Here is a 22,985-nt window from a genome sequence, read left to right as displayed (position 1 = left end):
CATCAAGTTTACTTTGTTAAAGAAAAGAAAGAATAGTGGAGTGTATGGGGGAGGAGTGTAATGGGAGTCTTTAACGGGGAGTAAAAGGTACTGAAAGGATTTTGATCCAGTGATATTATATATCTGTCCTGGTCAGGGCAGACAAAAGCACACAGCGAACCACCAGAGAGCAAAGCATGTCATCTGAATAGTATGTCTTCTTTGCAGTGTTGTACATCCAAAGGCTTTGTGTGCCTGAATTTGACTGGTAGAAGGCACAAAGGAGGCAGTTTGTTCGCCCCTGACAAGTGTGCTTTTATTTGCGGCGGCGCTTTGATGTATAGAAAAACTTTGGCTGGGATATCCCTCGCAGACAAATGCATGAGAAATCCCACTCCTTTGTATTATCCTTAACAATTCCCTCACCATTCACTGCAAAGCTTTTATTCCCTTTAAGACCTTTATTTTAAACTTTGTGCCTACTATCTGTCTGTCAACCGTAATGGGGAGTCGTGTTTGACTTTGTTGCAGAGACGAAGGTTTAATGTGGATTTGGGGGCATACAGTTCAGATATGGATAAAGCATCACCTGACCAGGTAACTTCTTTTTTTTAATCAAGTTTGGTGTTTTTATTCTGAAACCATTTAGACATAAAGCTGTAAGAAACTTAAAACCTTATTAGGAAAAGGTTCTCACGTTACTGTCTTGGCTCGGTGTCTGTTTGAAGCTATCACAGAGCTCACACAGGGAGAGTTTGTCTAGTTTTTAAGGTTGTCACATTTTTAGATTTCCATGTTGCTGTGCATTTCAAACAGAACAGTTTGAAACTTTAAGGTATGTTTGTGACTTTTTTCCTAGAGCATGTTGAGATCAACACCACTCTCATACCTGTGCGGTAAATATAAATCTACAGCTATCTAGCTTAGCTTATTTTTATTATTTATATATTTCACATTGACAATGACAAAGACAATAAAGCACATAGACAATGAAGCAGGATGTTTTTTGATGTGTGGCTACCAAGCAGCAACCTCCAGGTCTTAGAATATGAAGCTCATGAGGAGTGCTAAAAACTGCAGTTCATTGAGCATCCACTTGAGGCTGGCTGCAGAATCACCGGAAACCACATACACACCCATTCAAAGAGATGATCTTTACAGCAGAAATAAACATGTTTACAGCCTGGTTAAAAAAACTGTTAAGGTCTGAATAGCTAATTTCTCCATCGGCACACACTGCAGGTGGTGAATTTTTTTTAAAGTGTATTTTTTAAGATATTAAGCTTGAGACTTTTGCCCAAATAAGGGCATGGCTGACTTGATTGACAGGCGGGAACACTGTAGCTGTTAGCGGAAAGACTAAAGGCCCGCCTCTTTACGTCACACTAGCTCGGACAATGTTAAGTTCAGCTCAGCATTTCCCATATGGCACCCACCGACGATTGGCTTCAAAACAGCACTTCAGAAACAGATGTGTGACATCACGGATACTACGTCCATTTTTTATGGCAAGTCACATCCACATCTAGCTCTTCATAAAATACGAAATGGGGACAGCCAAAATGTCAGACTTGGGGGTTCGAATACTATGTCCAAATACCAATGGGCAACTTCCTATAGAGCGACAATTACATGGGCACGTAAGAGGAACAAACACTCGTGATACAACACTTTTGTGGTGCTTTAAAGAGAAAATTAGACATAAGTAATGCAGAAATTTTCTCAGGTTAACATTTGCTGACATACACACCAGAACCAATATATTTGTGTAAAAGAGTTTTAACATTTTGACTTATTTATCGTCTAAATCAGTCTCAGCAGATGTGTGTCTAACATGAGTCTGGTTCTACCCAGCTTTCTGCCTGTTAAATGAAGTTTGTCCTTGCCACAGTAACTCGCTAAATGCTACAAAGTGCTCTGCTCATGGTGGATTAAGATGAGACCAGACTGAGTCCTGTCTGTAAGATGGGACTGGATCTTATCCTGCCTTGATGCTGGGTATTTTTTAATAACAGAACATAGAGTACGGTCTAGACCTGCTCTGTTTGGAAAGAGTCTTCAGATAACATTTGTTGTGATTGATTGAGATTTGTTTGTTTGTGGCCTGATTTTATTTTTGATTATTGATCCATCAGCTTTGAAAGGTGAAGAGAATTTGGCACAGGCACACCTGGGCGCTGCCTGGTATCATCCCTCAATCAGAGGATTTAAACCATCAGCTCCTGAGCTCTCCCTGTCTCTGTATGGACCCTTCTTCTGTTTGATATATTAGACCGCTACTGTTTGTTTTTTTCCAGATGATCCCAGTTCAAGAGCTCAAACTCTTGACCCACCCCTTCCTGTGCTCCTGAGAGTACTTAAGCAGATAAAGATGATAATCATCACATCAACATTTTTAGTGCAGGGATCAGGAAACTAGGGCTTTTACATAAAACATAAAAAAATGTTTTGTTTTAAAACCAAAGTATTTTCGTTAAATGCTGATTTGAGTTTCTGAGGGTTGCTGAGCTTACTTTATGTTTTAAGTTGTTTTACACTAGAATCTTCTACTGTCCCGGAAAACTGAAAAAAGACAGTGTTTTCTTATTCAAATTAAAAGAAGCTTTTGAAAGGCTTCAATGTCCGTTTCAGAAATCCAATACAAGGTCAACAGCCTGTGCTGCCTCAGTTCACTGGTGTCGAACTGAGTCACCCTAATGAATATCTGAACTCACAATCTACCACCTACCTCCTGAGCGTGCATGAAGCATCGCTGGAAAAAGAATTCCTTACATCTGCAAACCATAAATATCCTCACACTTCATCTTCAGCGTATGAGGCTGCCTTTTCTGTCGTTTTTTATTTTAGGGTATATCTAACTATTTAGATGTTTGGAGGCAGTGAGACGTGCAGAGAAGACCAAAGTCAACGACCAACATTCATCTGAACCATCAACAGTTGTTGTTTCTCCTTTTCTTGTAGAGTTCTCCTGCAAACTGGAAGAAGAGACAATCGTGAAATGTGAACATCTCTGCTGAGGAGTGTGACATATATGTGCTGCGATGAAGGTCAGTGTCTGCTTCTTCTAATGCACAATGTTTGGCTGATCATAAAGGGGCTACCATTCACAGTGTTGTCGTGCATGCAAAATTTCAGGTCGCCACCACTGGGAACCAATAATGCCTTTGGCTAAGCAACAAGATGCAAATACATCTATTCAAATTCGCACCACTCCATACACTTTGGAGCTTACACAAACACTTGCACACAATCTCATCTCAGTGCTGCAGAATTAAATTGCAGTGCAGTCATTTCAATCATGAATAAGCCACAGTCCTGGGGTGATGTTTGATCTGAGACAAGTTTGGATCTAATATATCTGTGTTCACGTCTCCTCTCGCCGAACAAATTAAACTTTTAACATCTCCAAATTTGTATGTTCCCCTTCCTTGTTTTTAACTGTAAGCCGGCAATCCTGAATCTAAAGGCACAGGCTGTATCCTTCACTCCTGGAGCAAACGCAGGTGATTCAGAGTTAGGAGATCAGTGCACTTATATGTCACACCCAGAGCTCCAGATTTCTCCCCTCAGGCGCTACAGACAGAGTTTACATAGTCACCAGGTGTTAAACTGGTAAAAGATGGTCGGGGGAAGACGGATGACACCATATACAGCAAAGCCAGACAGAAACCCTCAATATCAAAGCAGCGCATTCGGTCCAATTTCAGCCTGCCAAGCCACCGGGGGCAACCCAAATATCATCCATCCTGACACTGTCCATCACTCTATACATAGAGCAGCAAAATTAGCACAAACGCAGAGCTCGCCATCAGTGTGAAGTATGGTGGCAGTAGGGGCAATTATTTACAGAGCTGCATTACTTTCTGAAGACCTGAGCTCTGAGTCACCGACCGAGCCTGATAATTAATTCCACACTGCACAGAAATATTATGAAGCTTTACGACAGAAAGACAGATGTACAGCGTGAAACACATTGTCAACAGGGTGACTGGATTTAAATATTCTGACTGAAGAAAGAGGAGGAATTTATTAAGACCTTATATATGTGGATGTTTATTCTTTAAAGCATGCATGGAGAGGACAAATGGTGAGGTGGTTTGTAATCAGAGTATTTATTGTTTTCTGTCTGCTCTTTGTTTGTCCCACGGCTCAACTTCCTGTAGATACAAAGAGGTAGAGACGAACAGGGATCTGACAGTAAGAGATAACCTGCCATCAGCCGGCCTGCTATTTTTAACTGCAGGTACTAGTAACTCATGACGTCGAGCTCTTGTTACCAATATTTATGGAACAAAGATTGAGACAGAGTAATGATACGCGTAGCCTCGACTGGATCCATCCTCGCTTAATAGTTGTCATTACGGTGAGGGGGAGGAAAGTGCTGATGGACTCAAAATTTTAGGCTGGCACTCCACATTTTGGTAATGATTCCTGAGACCAGACAGGGCCCGAATGTGATTAGCGGATGTAAACAGGGAAGTGTAATGACTGCAGTGTTAGAAATGGTTTTAACAATACTTATGTGCTGATAAATATTGTGCAGTTGTCTTTTAAAAGGTGGAGCTGGGATTTATTTATCTTGTATACGGGAAAGGTGTGATTAAATCACAATTTAAAGGTTTGGAAGTGAAGACAGTTTCACAAAACACAGAGTAATAACAAGTGGTGATGAGCAACACTGCGATGCATATACTTCGCTGCTTCGTTGTACACGATTAATATCAATACCTATACCACGCTGAGGCTTTCTTTGCAGGCCACGATGGTGCACATTCGTCTCAATGTTTATCCCACAGTGCAGCCCGTTGGCAACACATTTTAATAACACTCCCTCTGCCAAAATGTATTCTACTCAAACACTTTAAAGTTGCAAGAGTGAGCTCAAAAGAGGTGAAGTATCTTGGCAGACCATAGAGCAAAATGCCATGCAGTCGTATGCAGCCCAGGGGATGAAGTGATTGATCTATGACCTCGGACTCAGCCATAAGATATTGTGGTGAAGAGTGCGGGGGAGGGCATGGATAGTGGAAAAGGGACGAGCATGAGTCAGTAACAGAGTCTGCGAAAAAAAAAAAAAAAGGCTGTGGGAGCAGAGGAAGTGTTAACAACATCACAAGTAGGAGCAAGTCAAGTTACCACGTCAGGAATCAAAAAGGACTGAGAGTAGGATGGTGGTAGGAGCCCGTGAGGTGACGGGACACATGCATCCTAATCATTTAATCATGTGAAGTGAATGAGGGGAATTGTTCATCCCCAGCAGGCTGTCCACGCCGAGCTGATGCGTGTTACCTCTCTCTTTACGTCACTCCCTTTTACTAGCTGTCAATAACGAGTAGCCACTGTGTGAAAAAGCCTACAATTAGAGTGGATTGAGTTCAAGGATAAAAAGCAGTGTGACTCTGAAGTGCAGCACTTGTTGACTGTACTGTATATGAAAAAAGGTGCACCTTTTTTCAGGGAGAAATAGCTGTAATGATTCTAATTTAATCTGATTATGCCATCTTGTGTTTTCGAGACAGAAATGTGTGGACAAAAAAAATGGAAAAAAAAAAAAAAGTTTTGGGTTCTTTTTGTTTTTGGCTACCTCTGCAAGCAAGATGACAGAGTACATGCGTAGTCAGACCAAATTAGACTCAACTATATCCTCCAAGAGGAGACTTTTGAATGTGTCAGAAGTTTGGTTGGTACAATATTGACAAGTGACACTGACAACACAGATCTGATTTTTTTTTTTTTTCCTTTAAAGTCTGCAAAGGAAGTAGTCCAATCTGTGCCATTTTGAGCACACGTGTGATGGAGCAGGGATGGTGTCGCCTCCCTTATAAAGCCATGATTCACGTTTCGAGGTCTGGATGGCATCGAGTAACCTAAAACACTTTGATGAACAGCTTTTGTGTTTGGTGGATTTGTCACATTGTTGGTGCTATTGTCTCTTTGCAGACGCACGCCTACAGGTTCCAATAACGCGCCACCCATGCTGCGTGATTTCCATAAACTATGACAAAAAAGTCAATTATACCACAAGAATGACACTTTCCTGAGAACACTCGAGAAAGTTTTGGGATGCTGGCAAAGAGTCAGGCAAATATCACCTATTACTCATGTTACTTCGTACATTTGGGGCTCCACTTGCAAGCACAGCGCTTCGTCACTGCATAACAATCAGATGGCTGAGTGTTGGCAGTGCAACTGATGGAATTTTACTGAAAACAGATTTCGCCTTTGAACTTCCAAATATTTTCTGATCGAAAAAAAGTACCATCCCTGGCTTTAATCGCTCTGATCGCTTCCCTCGGTGTGATTACACTCCAGGAGGACGTGGATTAACTTTTTGATTTATTTCTGTCCGACTAAATAACGCAGCTCTTTAACTGAATTTGACAATGTAAGTATACCTGAGTGTGTTTGGTCCAGCAATCAAAACATCCAAAAGCGAAGGGGGTGTTTTTTTTGTTTGTTTTTTTTAAGCAGCAACAAGTTCCTCAACTCAAACTTGACAGGCAGACATAGGAGCGCTGCTGGTGCTGATTTCGGTGTTGTTTGAAAAAAAGGCGACCTGGATGTGCACTGTCCGTGTTCAAAATATCAAAATGACCAGTTGTGCGTGTGCGTAATAGGCCTATGGCCCTTCGCCAAAGAGGGAGTTAACAGTCTATAACACTAACACGTGAATATGGATATGGCTCAGAAGTTTTATGTCTGTGTCTTTGAGGCTCGATGCGGATTTAAAAGATTTGAGGCAGTGAACGAAGCACCAGTCAGGAACTAGTCTCCACATAAACTTGGATTGCCGTCGCTTATTTCAATCACGTAAGACCCCTAATTGCGTTGTCCGGGCGAGGGTGTTGCGTATATCTGTACAAGCTTTTCTGACACGCCCGGCTTGTTGATATTTGTCCTTACTGTAGAGCCACCAAGGTGTTGCCTAAGAGAGTTTAAGCACGCCGATATTGCAAAGGGTTATTAGATTCATAAGTCAGCGAAGTGGTGGGCGATCTACTGAGCACAGCTGAAGTTCTCATATGATGACTTCAAACAAGACACATTACCTACCAGCATCTGTTGGAGTGAGTGGATATTAAGACACTTCTATCTCCAGGACAGCGTAGGGGAAAATGGTAAGTAGCAATGGAAACACACAGCATATGAAGGATGATTACCAGTAAATAGTCGTGCTTGCTGTTTAGTCTGACAACGCATTGCTGGAAGGGTTGGACTCAGTGGCTACTTGAGAAACTCAGTATCGAGACCTATGTCTGATGAGGCTGATGTTGACAAAGCTTGTGTGAAAAGAGATTGTGTGGCATTTCTCGGCTTAGGATATGCCGGTACAGTGAGAGAGGTAAGGAAATATTACATTGTGTCTGCGCGCAATGTGTGGATGAGATGTAGGACTGTGTTGGAGGTGCTGTGCCAGTGAGGGCTTTATATTTATGCATGTATGTATGTTCTTTTTAGCTCCGTGAAAAAAGCAACATGTGCCACTTTGCCTGTGACACTTGCCATGAGCTATCAAGAACAATGGGGCTCACAATCAGCGGTTGTAATTTGGCGTGAGAGTGGAGCCCTTTTTTTTTAAAGGCGACTATAGGCTACACTGAATTGAACCGGCGTTTGTGATATAGGTGCTGTTATCTGAAAGGAAATGTCCGACCAACATGTGATCAAATATTAACAGGACTGGTTTGGCAAGGAGGGGGGGAAATACACGTGACAAGACGCAGAAGCAGCAGAGTAAAAAAAAAGCAGTTTAAAGTGGGCACTCAAACAAAAGTATATAGATATTTTGTTGGCCCCTCATAGTTTCCCTTGCTGTGTTATGCTTTCAGCACGTTGGACAGAGGCACCGGAGTCGTGCATGGACTAAAACGCGGAGTGGACGCCAACTCTCTTTCTCTCTTTTCCCCAGCCCCCCTTTGCCAAACCTGGGATTGTGTTTTTCAACTTTTGGTAAGCTTATTCTGAGGGAGCCTGTGGTCTGTAAAGGGTAAATAAACGGGATTCTGAAAGAGAGGAAAAGGGAATTAAAGCAGGGAGAGAGGAAAGAGGCGCTTGCCATTTTAAAAGAGCCCGTGCTCCAAAGATGTGTTTCTTTCACAGAGCATTGTGAAAGTTGAAGTGTTAGGGTCGTCTGGTCTCTTGCACAGCACATTCTCGGTACCTATACGCCCCCCCACACTGCGTTAAACTTTGGGACATGCAAGTCTTGGTCGCGGAGATCTAACCACGCACATAGTGGTTGTCAGCCTCTTGTAAAGGTAAGAGCATGTCCATTGTTTTCATGTCACTCTTTTGTTCCTGTCGTCTTTTCGGGCTTTTCTCTAAAGAACTTCGGCTGTAAAAACTACGGCTTCTTCTTCTGCTTCTTCTGCTGCTTCTTCTTCTTCTTCTTCTTCTCCTTCTTCTTCTTCTTCTTCTTCGCCCTGGCAGTGTGTGATCATTGTGGGCACCAGTGACCGAAATAACTGAGATGTAATCCGAGCCAGGTGACCAATATCTCGTGGGCATCTGTCTTCATTCTTTTTTTATACATACGTACAAAATTGAAGTTATATTTATGAAATATTAACGTGTGCACGTTCGTGTAGATTTAAGGCTCATGTGAGGTGTTTAAATTGGGACTCGCTTTTGTGCTTGGAGATTTTTCAAACACATCTTTTTTTGGAGTTTCCGAAAACACTGCCTGCTGCAACATAATTTGCGTAATCGTTGCATTGTGCCTAATCATGCTCCCAATATGGGACTTAAGACGCTGCAGTGATGCTTCCAGCCTGCACGAACTGGAGTACTGATGCTGGTGCATGTCATAAAACAGTCCGGAAAAGCCTCTGTAGTCTTTTATCTCTCCATCTATCTGTGCTTATTTTTTTCGTGTTTGGTCTGCTGCATTCATGTTTTGTCTTGATTTCAAACCCTCTGGATTTTGTTATCGACCAAAAATAGCCCTACTCTTTACCCCCACCACCCCCCTCTTCCTCCCTCCCTCCCTCCCTCCTCCCCCCTTCTCTCCCGTCATCGCCATCAAATCACTTGTGTTTTTACTACGACCGCTCCACGGTTTCATTCATAAGGTGCTTTTCACTTCACCTGCTACCCTACCCCCCTCTTTTGTCCGTACACGGCTCTGTGTCGACCTGTCAAACGCGGGCTGCGGATGAATAATGTAGAAAAAAAGATGAATTAATTCTTAATGGCTCTGACTCGTGTAATTCGCCGGCTTTGCCAAAGCGAGCCTCCTTTTACAGTAGTATACAAATTGTTCCATTATTCCCCGTGTAAAATTACAATAAAGATGGGCGTGGTCAAAGTGCATCCACTGACAGATGTTATGGCTGAATGTGATGGAGAGAGATAAGATGGCTTGATACGCAATTGTTCGGGAAGCAGCGTTTTACCTTTTTTTTTTATTCCAAATGAAGGCACGCGCGTCAAATCTGTCACGTGAGGCTGTTAAATTTAAATTATCATCACTCTGGGATTTTTATTTCTCTGCTCTCGTGGAGGACTTGTAGCCTAAAAAAATCGTCTCGCGCTGGATATTGTCGATTTCCTCCCTCTCTCTTTCTACATCTCTCCCTCACTCCCTCTCTACTTCTTCTTCTTCTTTCCATTCTTTTCTTTTTTTTTAAGATTTAAGATTCCTCATCCAAGACGAAAAACAACTGCAAGAGGACAGAAAAGCCCCAACGCCCACTGTCAGTCCTGTTTTAATCAGAACTCCACTTCGGGGTGTATTTTCACATAAAACAATGAATCCAGTAAATCTATAATTTCATCTGAATTATGTGATTCCTTCTGGCTGACGCTTTTGGCTCGTTTTTTACCCAGCGGTGTAATGCGCGCGGATCTCTTTCTGCATATTACAGCCTGTTAGTCGTCATTTTATATGACAGCGAAACCAAAATAGATCATATTACTTATCAGTCTGCCCGACATTCATAAAAAGACTCCTTTAATGAAGGCTGCGTCGCAACTACAAGAGACACGTTTCCGGCTCATCAATACTAATATCCGTTTACTGCACAAAAATTGATCAGTCAATAATTCATCAAACGAAACCTTTATATATTTACTTTATTTCGGGTGAGCAAAATTGTGATTCTTTAAAGTAATATTCGGCCTTTTGTTCTCGGAATGCTCAGGAGGTTTTTTTATTTTATTGCAGCATCTCTCCCAGTTGTATTTTTGTATTCAGATATAATCTTTTCTTTCCTATTTTCTGACCATGTAGCAGTATTTTTATTATTTTTTTTCCTACCGAGACGTGGGATTATGGTGTGGGCGTGGGCGTGTTGGGTGGAGGAGGAGGGATGAGCGGAGGCGGGTTAGGAGGGGTCTGTGGGGTGGCACGACACACTTTGTATGTATGAAGGTTTTTTTATAGCACTTTTCTGCAATGTACGTCAGCGGATCAGTCCATAAATGGGGCTGCGTGTGTTTGTGTGCGGGCGTGCGCCTGCGTGCGCTCGCGACTGTGTGCGTGCGTCTCCGCGTGTGTTATCTTTACCGAGAATCTCCCCTCTCCCTCTCTCTATCTCTCCCTCTTTCTCTTACTCTCTCTCTCTCTCTCTCTCTGCACTCTCAGCTCTGCAGAGTTGGGGTGGGCGTCAATAACAAACCTGATGGTAGGTTTTCATTGCAAAAAAAATCAGATGAAATGTGTCGGTAGGCCTGTTTATTTATCGATAACAATTAAATGCATTCTACAGAAATAAGGGTTAACAGTAGGCTGGTGGTGTTTCGCTGTTGTGTTAATGTTTTTTAGAACGTACATGTTGGCCTTAGTGTGTTCTTTCTGTTGCGATCACTTGGTGCACTTTGTGTGCTAAAGGGATTTGGCGAAATCTGGTTTTCAATTAAGGACGTTTAATTTTAATTGAAATACTAAAGGTTTATTATAAATAAAACTCGATTCCGGTTTGTGCTTTCCAACTTTCTATTTCATTCATGAAATGTTATAATCTATTTTTGCAGACTGATAATGTTTAAATATTAATCATAAATAGGTTATCGATTATTTCGGACTTTAGAAATCTGGACTCAGTGTGGACGGCTCGTTATATTTAGAGGGAATATTAATCATCTCACTTAATATGGAGATGTACATCGCCCGCCGCCGCCGCTGCTGCTGCTGCTGCCACTGCTGCTTTAGTCACCACCACCACCACCATCATCTTCATCACCAACACCTTCATCCAATTAGCAGGCTCGTTTGAACAAGTTCGAACCTGATTCGGAACCTTTAATTATCAGTGATTCGTCACAGTGTCGTGAATGCCATTTAGCAGCAACGAAGCCCACGATAAGTTATTAATACTTAGTGGATGTAAAGACGTCTTATATGTCGGACCACTGCTGGACTACAACGATTCATGACGCCGTCTGTGCGCGAGTGTGCGACTGAGTGTGTGTGTGTGTGTGTGTGTGTGTGTGTGTGTGTGTGTGTGTGTGTGTGTGTGTGTGTGCGTGTGCGTGTGCGGAAATGTTCGATCATGCTGGCGATCCATTCAAGTTCCTCCCACCGTGTGAACATGCAGTACATCACTGATTCCAAGCAACTTCCCGATATCATAAAACATTTAGAATTCTCTTTCCTTGATGTTAAGAAGTGAGTCAGGTTTAAGATTAACTTGCAGGCTGATTTTTGCAATTTGATAACCTAAAATATAAAAAATATGTCCTTTATTTGGGAAAAAAATCAGTCTTGCATATGCAGGCAGGATATATTCTAATAAACAGGCAGGATGCATTTCCAATCCACTGACTTCCATTCCTTCAATCTCATTTGCAAATGACAAATGTCTGCTTCTTCACCCTCAAAACAAATACTTCCACTTTTCCAAGTAATTTGGTGGCATGATTAGTGTGTTTTCCCACAGCAGTGAGCCATGCAAAGGTTATTGATGCTGTGCTGATATTGGATTGGAGAAGGAAGAGGAGGGGGAGGAAGGGGAGGAGGGGGGGTGGGGGTATAAGCTAAGAAAAGAGACAGACAGACAGAGACAGAGAGGCTTAATAGGCTGTGGAGTAATTTGCAGTCTATGCCACTATAGACATAATGTATCAGCTGTAGCAGGATGAGCAGGGAGGAGTGCATATGGAGCTCAGAGGGCTGCTCCTCTGTGTCTGCCTCATGATTACAATAAAGGTTATTATTATAGGAGAGGTGGCATTAATCCGAACTCCTGCATGGGATAAGACGAGGCCTTAACGTGACTTTACCTGTTTATCAGTCTGGAGTTCTCCCTCTTGTTCTCCAGCTCGCCCTTGTCTCCTTTGACGTCATCAGACCACACTCACAAATGTTTTCTCAGCTGACGTGTTTTTCTTTCAAGGAGGAACGCAATTTCACTTTGATTGAAATACCCCCATGGCCTTCTTTTATCCCCAGTGAAAATGACATTTCACTAAATGTCATTTCATTCATGTTACACGGTCTCCTCTCGCACAAGGAGGCATAATTCTACCTGTTAAGTGAAGCTTTGGGCAGTGCAGACCTGTGTGCATGGTGCTGCGTTTAGCAACAGAAGCCTTGAAAGGTTATACAAGTGTGTCATGTTGTCAGCTCCTCTGGTTATTTCTTCTTCTTTTCTGCTGTTACTGCCCAATCCCGTGAGTTCAGCCGTGAGTATTCTCGCTAAAATCCAAATTAGCCACATTAAAGATAAGACACTGACACTATAGATAGTTTAAGTTTCCTGCCATGTGTCAGGAAATCTTAAACCTAAGGAAATCTTACACCTCAGTTCCGTTGAATTAGCGGTCAAGCAGTTTTCAGAAGCTGCTCTCAATCAGGCCGACACCATCCTGACGTCTCTGGCCCTCGATGGGATGATTCAAATTTAATCAAAGAGAGCTCCTTTTCGCTCCCAGTTGTTACACATTTTTGTTTCATTCAGAAATCCAGTCCTTAAAGCTGCACATGAGGCAGCAGACCTCAGTTGTGTTGTATTAGCCCAAATGAGAGAGCCCATGTTGTTGTTTTTGCTCTTCTAATGAGTTGCCAAGTGATTTATTTATGAATTACTTGTTTGGAACAGCCCCCTTGTGCAGTGTGCATTTTTTTTCATCCTCTTTGGAGTCATGTCGCTCAGTGATTGCTGATGCAACTCTTTGTCATCCAGAGTTTGCCCTCACCTCCTGTGAGCCTTCGGGGAGGACTTTATCTATCTTGGCATGTCCCTGGGTGTGTTGGAGGTGGGAGTGACTCATTAAGCAGGTGTGAGCATCCACTCCCATACTGTATACATGCCAAACAAGAGCTCTGCAGCTCATGGGCTCGTGCAGGGAGGAATCATGATGGCAATACAGCAAACACATCACAATAAATCTTTGCACTGGACCAGGGCCAAGGCACAAGGGTAATGAGCAGCTATTTCCCCATTATGCTCACTCCTGTATTCATCAGAGGTGGATTCTCCAAGCCTTCATCGCCCAGTGAGATGTTGCAGCTCATCCCACATTTTTTAGGCAGAATTTAAAGTGACTGAAATGAAGAAGTGAAGGGAATTGATTCTCCAAGTTGAAGCTCTGTGTACACATTATCAGTGCGTTTGTTTGGCTGACATTTGGTAATAATAACCTGTGAAAGCTGGTTACTACACTGCAGAGCACTTGCAGGGGAGTCATCCATCTGTTGTGGAGATGGCTCACTTTAAAAAGCAAGTAGAAGCAGAATTGTTGCAATAAGTTTAAATCTTTGTTAGCCTCCTGTGTCTGCTGCAATCCAACTGTTTCAACACTTCACATTTTACAGAGCAGAGCTGATAGGCCTCATATTCAGAGCTTTATTTACAACAGAAATGACTCCAAATCACACGTTACATGGGAAGATTATGGGAACCCTTTATATCATGTGCTTGAAAACAGATTTAAGACTCATGCTGCATGAAAAGGACTAAACGGTGTAAAAATGCATTCATAAATATGTAACATTGTGTCAAACACCTTCTTTTTTAAAGCTCATTTGATATAAAAACGCCCAGCCTCCTCACGCTCTGCTCACCAGTACAAGAAGTGCTTATTTTTACTTCTCTGAATATCTAATTTTACATAAATAGGCCATCTAGAAATGGCTCGCAGTGTATCACGACTTGGTGGAGACGCGCTGTTACGCAAAACCTTCAAACAAAAAAGAAAAAAAGAAAGCCTCTTTGCCTCAGTGAGCGAAATACGGAAGAGGAGAGGCTTGGCTCGTGCTTTATATATCGCCAGACATTATGGTGTGGATGCAGGCTGCTCGGTATGCGGACAAACAGAGGCACATAATGCACACGGAAAGCGCATTAATAGTTCCGCCTCGGGGCTGTTTAAACAGGAGCCAGCGGCGGGTCACATGTTGCAGCGTCATTGTGTAGTAAAGTTACTGTAGTTGCAAAGAGGCTCCTCATTTCAGCTCCAGAGGTCTCCCATCATCCTCCTCTCCTCCTCCTCCTCCCGCGGTGCTGCTGCTGCTGCCGCTGCAGCGTTTCAGCATGCGACAACTTCAGTTTCAGACCATCTCCACAGGAGCCGCGCAGCCATGGGAGTGCATTACCTCAGCAGCCATGCAATTACCACCATCAATAATTTAATCTATTTGCTCCAAAGCTGAAGAGATATCCTGAAGCTGGTCGGGGGAGAGCGCACACACAGAGAGAGGAAAATATCGCGAAAGTAAATTACTCAGGGAGTTGTCCAAAACATCCCAGATGACACTACTGTCCTGTTGAATGGTCTGTTTTACGACTGGGCAGTGAAAGGTATGTGTCTGCTTTGTTTTCGATAAGTTCTTTGGAGCACTTTTGAAGCTTTTTTGGTGCGTCTTGAGGAAAAATAGAAGAGTGTGTGTGTATGTTTGTAAGTGTGTGTGAAGACTTGGGGAGGGGAGGGGGGGTCTAAAAGTAGCTCGATCAAGTCCGGTTCTCCTGCGAGCAGAACAGACAGCGCCGCAGCCTGAGAGAGGGGATATGTGTAACCTTATCCTCACGTTCATTAATAAAAAACGGAGTTATTATGTTGATTGGGTTTCCAGTGGAGAGCACGAGCTCAGGAGATGTAATCTAGAGGAGAAAATACGCTGTTGTTTCATCATTACATTCAGTCTGAGGGATCTGCCTCTTATTGCTTTTTCTATTTAAAAAAAAAAGTGGAAAATATCCAAGTAGGTTTTACGCTGAAAGGAACTTTAGTGTTCAAACATATCTCTGAAAAGTCTTTGTTAAAGGTGTGTGTTAAAGTCTATATTTAGGCATTAACCTGCTGTAGGAACAAATGAACACAGATCTATACAGTTTTAGTTTTTCTGGTTTGGAGAGGGGAGGAAAAAAAAAACTTTGATGAACTCATTAAGACTTTATAGGAAACCCGAGACCTAAACGCCCTGCTACGGCGGCCAACAGACACTGTTGGGTCTACTTGTTTGTGTTGTGAGTGCTCATACCGAATAACTTTAAATTACTGGTAGAAATAAATAAAGCACCGTTTATAGAGCGATGGAAAACTGGCTCATTTGTGACATGTGCTCATACCTTGACCAATAACTTACCCGGGTATCACAGCAGGAACACAAAGGCTCAACATGAAGGTTTAATGATCAGGTTCTGATCTTTATTCCAAAAAAATGTGTCTAAGTGGTTGTGGAGTTTTGACTCATGCAAATCGGAATTGACTTTACAGCTTTTTGTGGAAATTACGCACAAGAAGTGGTGCGTTATTGGAAGAAGAAACATGATTCTATCTATCTATCTATCTATCTATCTATCTATCTATCTATCTATCTATCTATCTATCTATCTATCTATCTATCTATCTATCTATCTATCGTGTTTCACATGAGGCAGGGAAAGAGATAGGTGGAAGGTAGAGGGAGGAAAAAAAAAAGAGAAGAGGCTCTTGTTATTTCACGGTCTCACACGCCCTCCAGTGTTCATAAGTGGAACTGCAGCCTGGTTCATTTGGAGCTTAAGTTCTGTTAGTAATATTACAGCATTATGCTTCAAGAGATGCTGATTCATTTTGAAATAAACTTTATTGATCATGATATAATCACTAAATGTGAGAGCACATGATCACTGATGAATCTGAGTCTTTGAGGAGTGCAGAAGGATTTTGTGGTCATCAGATAAAAGCTAGTTGTGTTTTATTCCCCTTATTTTTAATGTGTCTAGAGTAATCTTTCAATTGTCCGACGGTGAACACAGTGTGGGAGGGCGGCAGCGTCTGGTTTGGATAGCACACATCACTCAGCAGCTCTTTGAATGCTGTTCTTTCTGAGGCAGTGGCCCGGGTTGGCCTGGAGGCCAGGTATAATCCCTCAGTGATGCTCATCTATTACTAAACATGCACTGAAACTGTGTCAGATTGAAAACAGATCTCAAGGAAGCCGGCTTCCACATGTGTCAGCCATTACTGCAGACAAGTCTAACTGCCTGTGTCAAGTGCTGCACCGTGGCACAGAGGGGGTCCTGGGTATACATTTTGATATCATGAGCTGCTTGAGTTGTTTCTCCTTCTTCTGCTAGCTGAACATTTGGCAGTGCGTGCTGGACGTGTTGAACGTGACAAAACATGTTGCTAGGTAAATAGCTCTTGCCGACACTGATCTTGAGAAGTTGAACAAAGACGGAAGCCCACGAGACAGTAGGGAACAAATGAAGCTATAGGTCGTGCATTTCTATTCTAATGTGGCGGCACATTTCCCTCTTTCATATCCCTCCTGTTTGATGTTTATTTTCCCTCCTAACGGTTCCTAAGATTTCTCGCCTGCTGTTGGTGAAAATGAAGCCATAAAGTGTGCAAAGAGGCTGGCGGGGGAGAGCTTCACTGAATGTGAATAATACTATAGCCATGCTAGCCCTTTCATGCTTTAGAGAAACTTTTCAGCATCTGTCAAAGGAGGCATTTATCACTTTAATCCCCCCCTGGCACAAAGAATAAAACAGCAGGCTAAGTTACATATCCCCGCCATACAGCCGTGCTCTCAAGCAGATGAACAGGTGGTCATCTGGAGGACAAGAGTCCACACACTCACCTGCCTCCATTGTTCTGGGTGTTTTATGCCTTAGGTGTTGTCATGAATAAAGGCGTGTTTGAGCAGCAGTTATTACAGAAGTGATTTATGTTTATCTTCAAACAGAATCTGATGGGATGTACTTGGATTCAGTTTAAAGATGAAACAGGATGAACCTCATCTTTGTGCTGCTTCAGAGGCTCGGGAAAACTACATTTTCTTCCACACATTCCTCCATATGCACTTCCTCCCTTGCTTTATTATTCATGCTCATTGTGTTAACTCGCAAGCCGCCTTTTTCATTAACAGCAAAATCCGGCAGTGCACATAAAACGTTCCTTACTGGATGTATAAAGCAAGAGCAAACCAATCACTTGTCACATTTAGCCTCCAGTAGATATAAGCCAGAGATCCTCCGCCGGTCCCACAGCAATTAAATGATTCATTGGCTTTATCGCATTTTAACAGGATGTTGATTGAGAGCATAAGCCATATTGATTGTCCTGATGGAAACAGGAAATCACAGAGATAGAAATAAAATCATTTGTTGTTCCCGGTGTGAGGGTACCCGGGGGAATGGCACGCAATTGCACACTGTTGAGTGGCATTACCCCCAGCAACCCCCTCCTCCCCTCCCTCCCCTCCATTCTCTCCCCTATGGAGACCTGGAAGAGACGTCATCTGTGGTTGTTATGCTGCGAAATGACGCTGGCACTCTCTCCACCCCCTGCTACTGCAATATTACCCCTGTGGTCTGTTACGGAAGATGCAGCACTCCTCGTCTGCACCATTTCCAGCATGAAGTTTGACGCCTAACAGTAATCAGCCCTCTGCCTTCATTTCCGTCATGTGGAAGTGGAACCATTTGAGCGTGATGCTGATAATAATATCAGCCTTAATGCATCCTACACATAAGGGCTCGTGACTGGCCTCGATCCCGTAAACCTACGTGGTTTTCTGTTTCTGGGAAGCCTCACAGAAAATTCTTCTTGTTGGAACCAAATCCTGAACAATATTAAAGAGTTATTAATCTGGATTCTGCATCTTAAACTAGCTTTTGTTAACAATATCGAAAAAAAAAAGGGATGATTATCTCCTTAGTGTTGGCTTTGTCCTCATTGTTGTTTTAATTGGTGAGAGGAAAAATACCCCCAGCTCTCACTGCAAACACACACACACACACACACACACACACACACACACACACACACACCATCCAGCCCCTCCCCATGCCCTCCCCTTAACTCACACACTCAGGAGGAGCGCGTCACTGAGCTTTGGGAATGAGTGGCTCATTAAGAAGAAGGATGTGATATTCTGAATAGAGACTGTGAGACTCCCAACACGTCTATTTTTAGACAACATATCTCTATGGCAGTCATCGCCGTGTTGGTTAATTGCAGCCACGGCCCCAGATACCAATTAAGAATGAAACAAATGCTTCTAAGGTGGGGTTCTTTTGCTCCTCCCTACTGTAAAGGTCCCAGTGTCCACTCTGAGTGTGTGTGTGTGCTCCAAGTCTTTTCTCCTGTATGAAGTTTGGGACATGCAGAGTGCAGCCGAAGCCTCAGCCGAGCTATTTTTAATAAGCCCCCTGTGGAACGCAAGATCTAGATTTTCGTTTCATTACGGTTGCTTTTAAGTCTTGTTAGATGTCCACAGATTCATTGATTTGCTCTGGGCTTCTCAAAGGTAAGAGATGCTTATGCGATTTGCTAGTTCAGTATTTCGGCTACACCTGTCCTTGTGGCTCTTTCCCCCCCTCCTCCCTCTTTGCTTATCTTGTTACTGAGTTGCTCTCCGGCACAGAGAGGATGACACATCCCTCTGACATTCAGTCTCCACATCCTGAAGTGCTTTCGCCGTCCACCTGCCGAGGACAAACAGTGTCCCTCAACTAAGTCCTGACCCCAGTCCGTGACTGCTGGGTTTAGCATCAGACCAGTCCTACAGCACAGACCAGTTTTTTATAAGGAAATAATGATAATACAGCGGCTGCAGTGTTTGTGAAACAAACAAAGCATCCCCTTCTCAGTCTGTCAGTAAGTGTTGGTGATTCTGTTAGCAGGGTTAATGAGCTGGTCAAACAGTAAAACATGAGCTCTTCAAACAAAGATGACAAACATCATATCCTAATGTCAACACGTGCACGGCCTGTTCAAATGTCGCTGGTACACAATTGACCCTCGTATTATTAAAAGCGTCCACATGTCAGCGATATTACTTATAAAGAACAAACACAGGAAGCTACGGGGCATGAATGAAACTGAAGGCTATAAAAATCTGCGAAGTTCTTTATAAAGTTTGAAAAATGTGAAGGAGGTAAACTGTCAAGATCACACGATGATTCATGCAGCGAGGGACGGGTGACAGGTTGAGTCATTATAAAACTACACACAGCAGAAAAAAACTACCAGGTTTAACACAGCAGTGAAAAAAGCTCATAAATAATAACAGGCCTGTAAGGATGTAGTGACATCCATTCGTGTGATCTTATCTTTTGTAATAAGCAATCTCTCTGATGCACGGCACAGCTTTGGTGCATCGCTGCCAACAAATAGGAATGTAAGCCAGACATCACATAGGAACAGAATGATAACAGTTTGCAAACAATTTGAAAACACTGATGATGACACGGCGCCAAGATCAGCCTCATAAAACAGTTTATGATTATTCCAAAGCTACTGGCTCCCTCTTTGGCTCACACAGAAAGAGTAGAGAGTGTAAATAAGAGGGGAGGCTTACATGGTGCCTTATGGATCAAAAATAAGCAGGCTTCATAGGAAATGCTCTTTGATTAACTGTCCTGTTCCCTCTCTCCCCCCTGCCTCCCTCCTCTTCGCTGTCTCTTTACAGTTCCACCAGGTTAGAAGAGTGATGACCATCCTGTTCCTTACTATGGTTATTTCATACTTCAGTTGCATGAGAGCTGCGCCCCTGAGAGACGCCCCGGGCATGCGGGGCCATCGGACGGAAGGCTACTTGGGCGCTGCTGCGACGGCCGCACGAGGCCACGGGACTCCACAGAGTGGTGGTGGGCCGGGCCAGCGTGGGGAGCTGCCCTCACTCACAGACACGTTTGAGCAGGTGATAGAGGAGCTGCTTGAGGTGGAGGGGGAGGCGGCGGCGCAGCTGGGACAAGGGGCCGATAAGAGCCAGGGAGGTGGGGGCCCATTCCTCTGTGGTCACGGCGGACACCAAGGATGTTGACCTGTACGACTCGCGGGTGATGATCAGCAACCAAGTGCCTTTGGAGCCGCCGTTGCTCTTTCTCCTGGAGGAATACAAAAACTATCTGGACGCCGCTAATATGTCCATGAGGGTGCGGCGACACTCGGATCCCTCGCGGCGCGGAGAGCTCAGTGTGTGTGACAGTATTAGCCAGTGGGTGACAGCTGTGGATAAAAGACGGCAATAGACTGTCTGGGCAGACAGTTACCGTCATGGAAAAGGTCCCTGTCCCCAATGGCCAACTGAAGCAATACTTTATGAGACCAAATGCAACCCAATGGGGTACACAAAGGAGGGCTGCAGAGGAATAGACAAGCGGCATTATAATTCCCAATGCAGGACAACCCAGTCCTACGTGCGAGCGCTCACCATGGATAGCAAAAAGAAGATCGGCTGGCGGTTTATAAGGATAGGACACTTCATGTGTATGCACATTGACCATTAAAAGAGGGAGATAGTGTATAAAATGTATAGATTTTATTGAAGAGTTTAAAAAAGAGAATAAAGAGAAATATCTATTTGTATATATACATAACAGGGTAAATTATTCCGTCAAATGAAAATTTTATGGACTGCATGTAAAAAAAGATGAAGTTTATACAGTAAAAGTGATACTACAGTCTATTTATTGAACATATTCATGACCTTGTAAACAATTAAAAAAATCTGATCAGTCATTTGCGCCCAGTTTAAATTACTATATCACATTCCTCAAGACATTGTGATTTGTTTACGTTGCCAGAATTAGAAAATGAAGGAAAAAACAGGCAAGGAATGAGAGAGGACAGTTCCATCTTCAACAGCTTGCATGCTGCTTCAATTGTGACTCGAGAAATTCTCCACTTACAAAAAATGAAACGATGCTGACCAAAAAAACATTCCGTTTACACATTCAGCAGAAAAACAATCTTCCTCTCAAGTAATTTATCTGTTTACTGTTCAAAACTTCTCAAGGTAATGTTGGAATTACTACTATGTCAAGGTGCTGTTGTCAAAGCTTGCTGTTTATTTTTTTATCCCCACCAGAGGACAAGATATATATAAAATTAATATATATATATATATATATATATAATGTATATATATATATATACATATATATATAAAATCTATTCATTGACATGTTTCTGGGTTAATATTGTTCATTTTGTATGTTGTGAAGTTGTTTGCAATATTAACTGAAATATTTGAAGAAATAAAAAATGACTATAGGCAACTGAAAAACAAAATCAATGTCGATAAAGTTTCAAAAGTGTATTTCTAGGCAGGAAAAACATTATGAAGCAGACAGGCAGGGAGGGAATAGGGATGGAAACACACAGACACACATATGATATGTAAAATGAGACCAAATTCAAATAATGGAAAGCCATGGAGTTTATTTATATTTGCATCAACTGGAGGACGCTCTTAAAACTTTCCCTGCCACCATCACTCCATCATCTCTGCAACACAAACTTTGAGAGTTCAATGTTTCTACATGGGTGTTCAGAGGTTTACTGAACTGTTACTCCAGCTGCAAAACAACAGGAACTTAACACTACAAGAGAAAGCACCTACACCTCACACAAGTGTAGACTAGCACAAGTAGGCAGTGGCCTGCTCACATAGCATTGACTGAGCTTACAGTGATGGATTCGCCCACCCATACATGTGTGAACCTTTTAAACTCATACACAACAGTTGTTATCAGTGCTGATAATCCACTACAGATCTCTGAATGAGGAACTAATTGTTACAAATCTCACACAGCCATTCTTTGATGTAGATGTTAAACTTTCATCCTAATAACACTTACGCATGTACCCACGACATGACAGATCACAGAAGGAAGTCACTCATGTGAAAAACAACCGATCAAATCTTCATCAACAGCCCCCAATAAGTTGTGTTTGCATTTCACGAGATCCCAATCACCACCTTCAACTTCTGCATCCTCCTGAAGGTAAGTGCCACCTCGGAGGGAAACCTGATCCAGCATTTTGACATTTGAAAAAACAAATGCTGAAATGGAAAAGGTCTTCTCGTGAACAGATGAAAGATGAAAGGTGTTCTACTTTCCTCCCTTGTTTCTCTCGGAACATCTTGTGAAGATGCTGTAAGTCATATTTCTCATACAGAGCCTGATAACAAAGAGTCTACACCACAAGCAGCTGTCTCTCAGATGATTCATGGTCATATATCAACAATAAAAGGGTTTCCTGTCGTTTCCTTACAAACTAAGAAAATATTAACATCAACTCCCTTCAAGACAGAATCGAAATGACTTGGTAAAACTGGATTTATGTGTCAGAGCAACAATGAATCATACCTTCTGCAGTGTATCTTGGACAAGGTATTTTGAGCTGCTCCATTCATCATGAGTAGGAGCCTCAGGCTATTTTTGTTCAACAACGCTTAAGTAATACAAAGCTACCATCCTACAAATGCAGCCATTAAAGTAATGAACAAAGTGATTCTGAAATAATCAGTTGTCTTAGAGCCAGGGTGAAGCCCATATTGTCTCTTTAGATCATAAATCATGCATGTGGATACATTACAGTATGATGTATTATTACTTTGGCCTGGAGCTCTGGCTGAACTTGAAGACAAAAACAAGATGGAAAGAAAGTAAGAGGACTGACTGGCCTATTGCATCAGAAAAGGATAAAAATAGCTGTTTCCCTACAAAATATGGATCCTTGAGAAGTGTTCTTGCTTCTGACCACGCCCCATTCGGTGATGTCACAGCAGGTGTTTTTCATCAGCTGTCAAACGCAAACACTTTGTGTGTCATCACCAGCTG

The 22,985-nt window shown here is 42.6% G+C and overlaps 1 protein-coding gene across 1 annotated transcript in view; it reads left to right on the top strand.

The window, feature by feature from the left end:
- Window positions 1–21,228, top strand: part of bdnf (brain-derived neurotrophic factor) — a 35,811-nt gene extending 14,583 nt beyond the window's left edge. The window contains 6 exon segments of the mRNA XM_034680517.1: window positions 2,941–3,026; window positions 19,826–20,149; window positions 20,151–20,383; window positions 20,385–20,452; window positions 20,455–20,612; window positions 20,614–21,228. Of these exon segments, the coding sequence (XP_034536408.1) occupies window positions 3,021–3,026; window positions 19,826–20,149; window positions 20,151–20,383; window positions 20,385–20,452; window positions 20,455–20,612; window positions 20,614–20,658 (834 nt within the window). The 5' untranslated portion in view covers window positions 2,941–3,020 and the 3' untranslated portion in view covers window positions 20,659–21,228.
- The last annotated feature ends 1,757 nt before the right edge of the window (window positions 21,229–22,985 follow it).

The sequence above is a fragment of the Notolabrus celidotus genome, chromosome 3, assembly GCF_009762535.1.
Source record: "Notolabrus celidotus isolate fNotCel1 chromosome 3, fNotCel1.pri, whole genome shotgun sequence".
Lineage (NCBI taxonomy): Eukaryota > Metazoa > Chordata > Actinopteri > Labriformes > Labridae > Notolabrus > Notolabrus celidotus.
The sequence above is the reverse complement of the archived record's forward strand: the minus strand, read 5'-3'. Positions and strand labels throughout refer to the sequence as shown.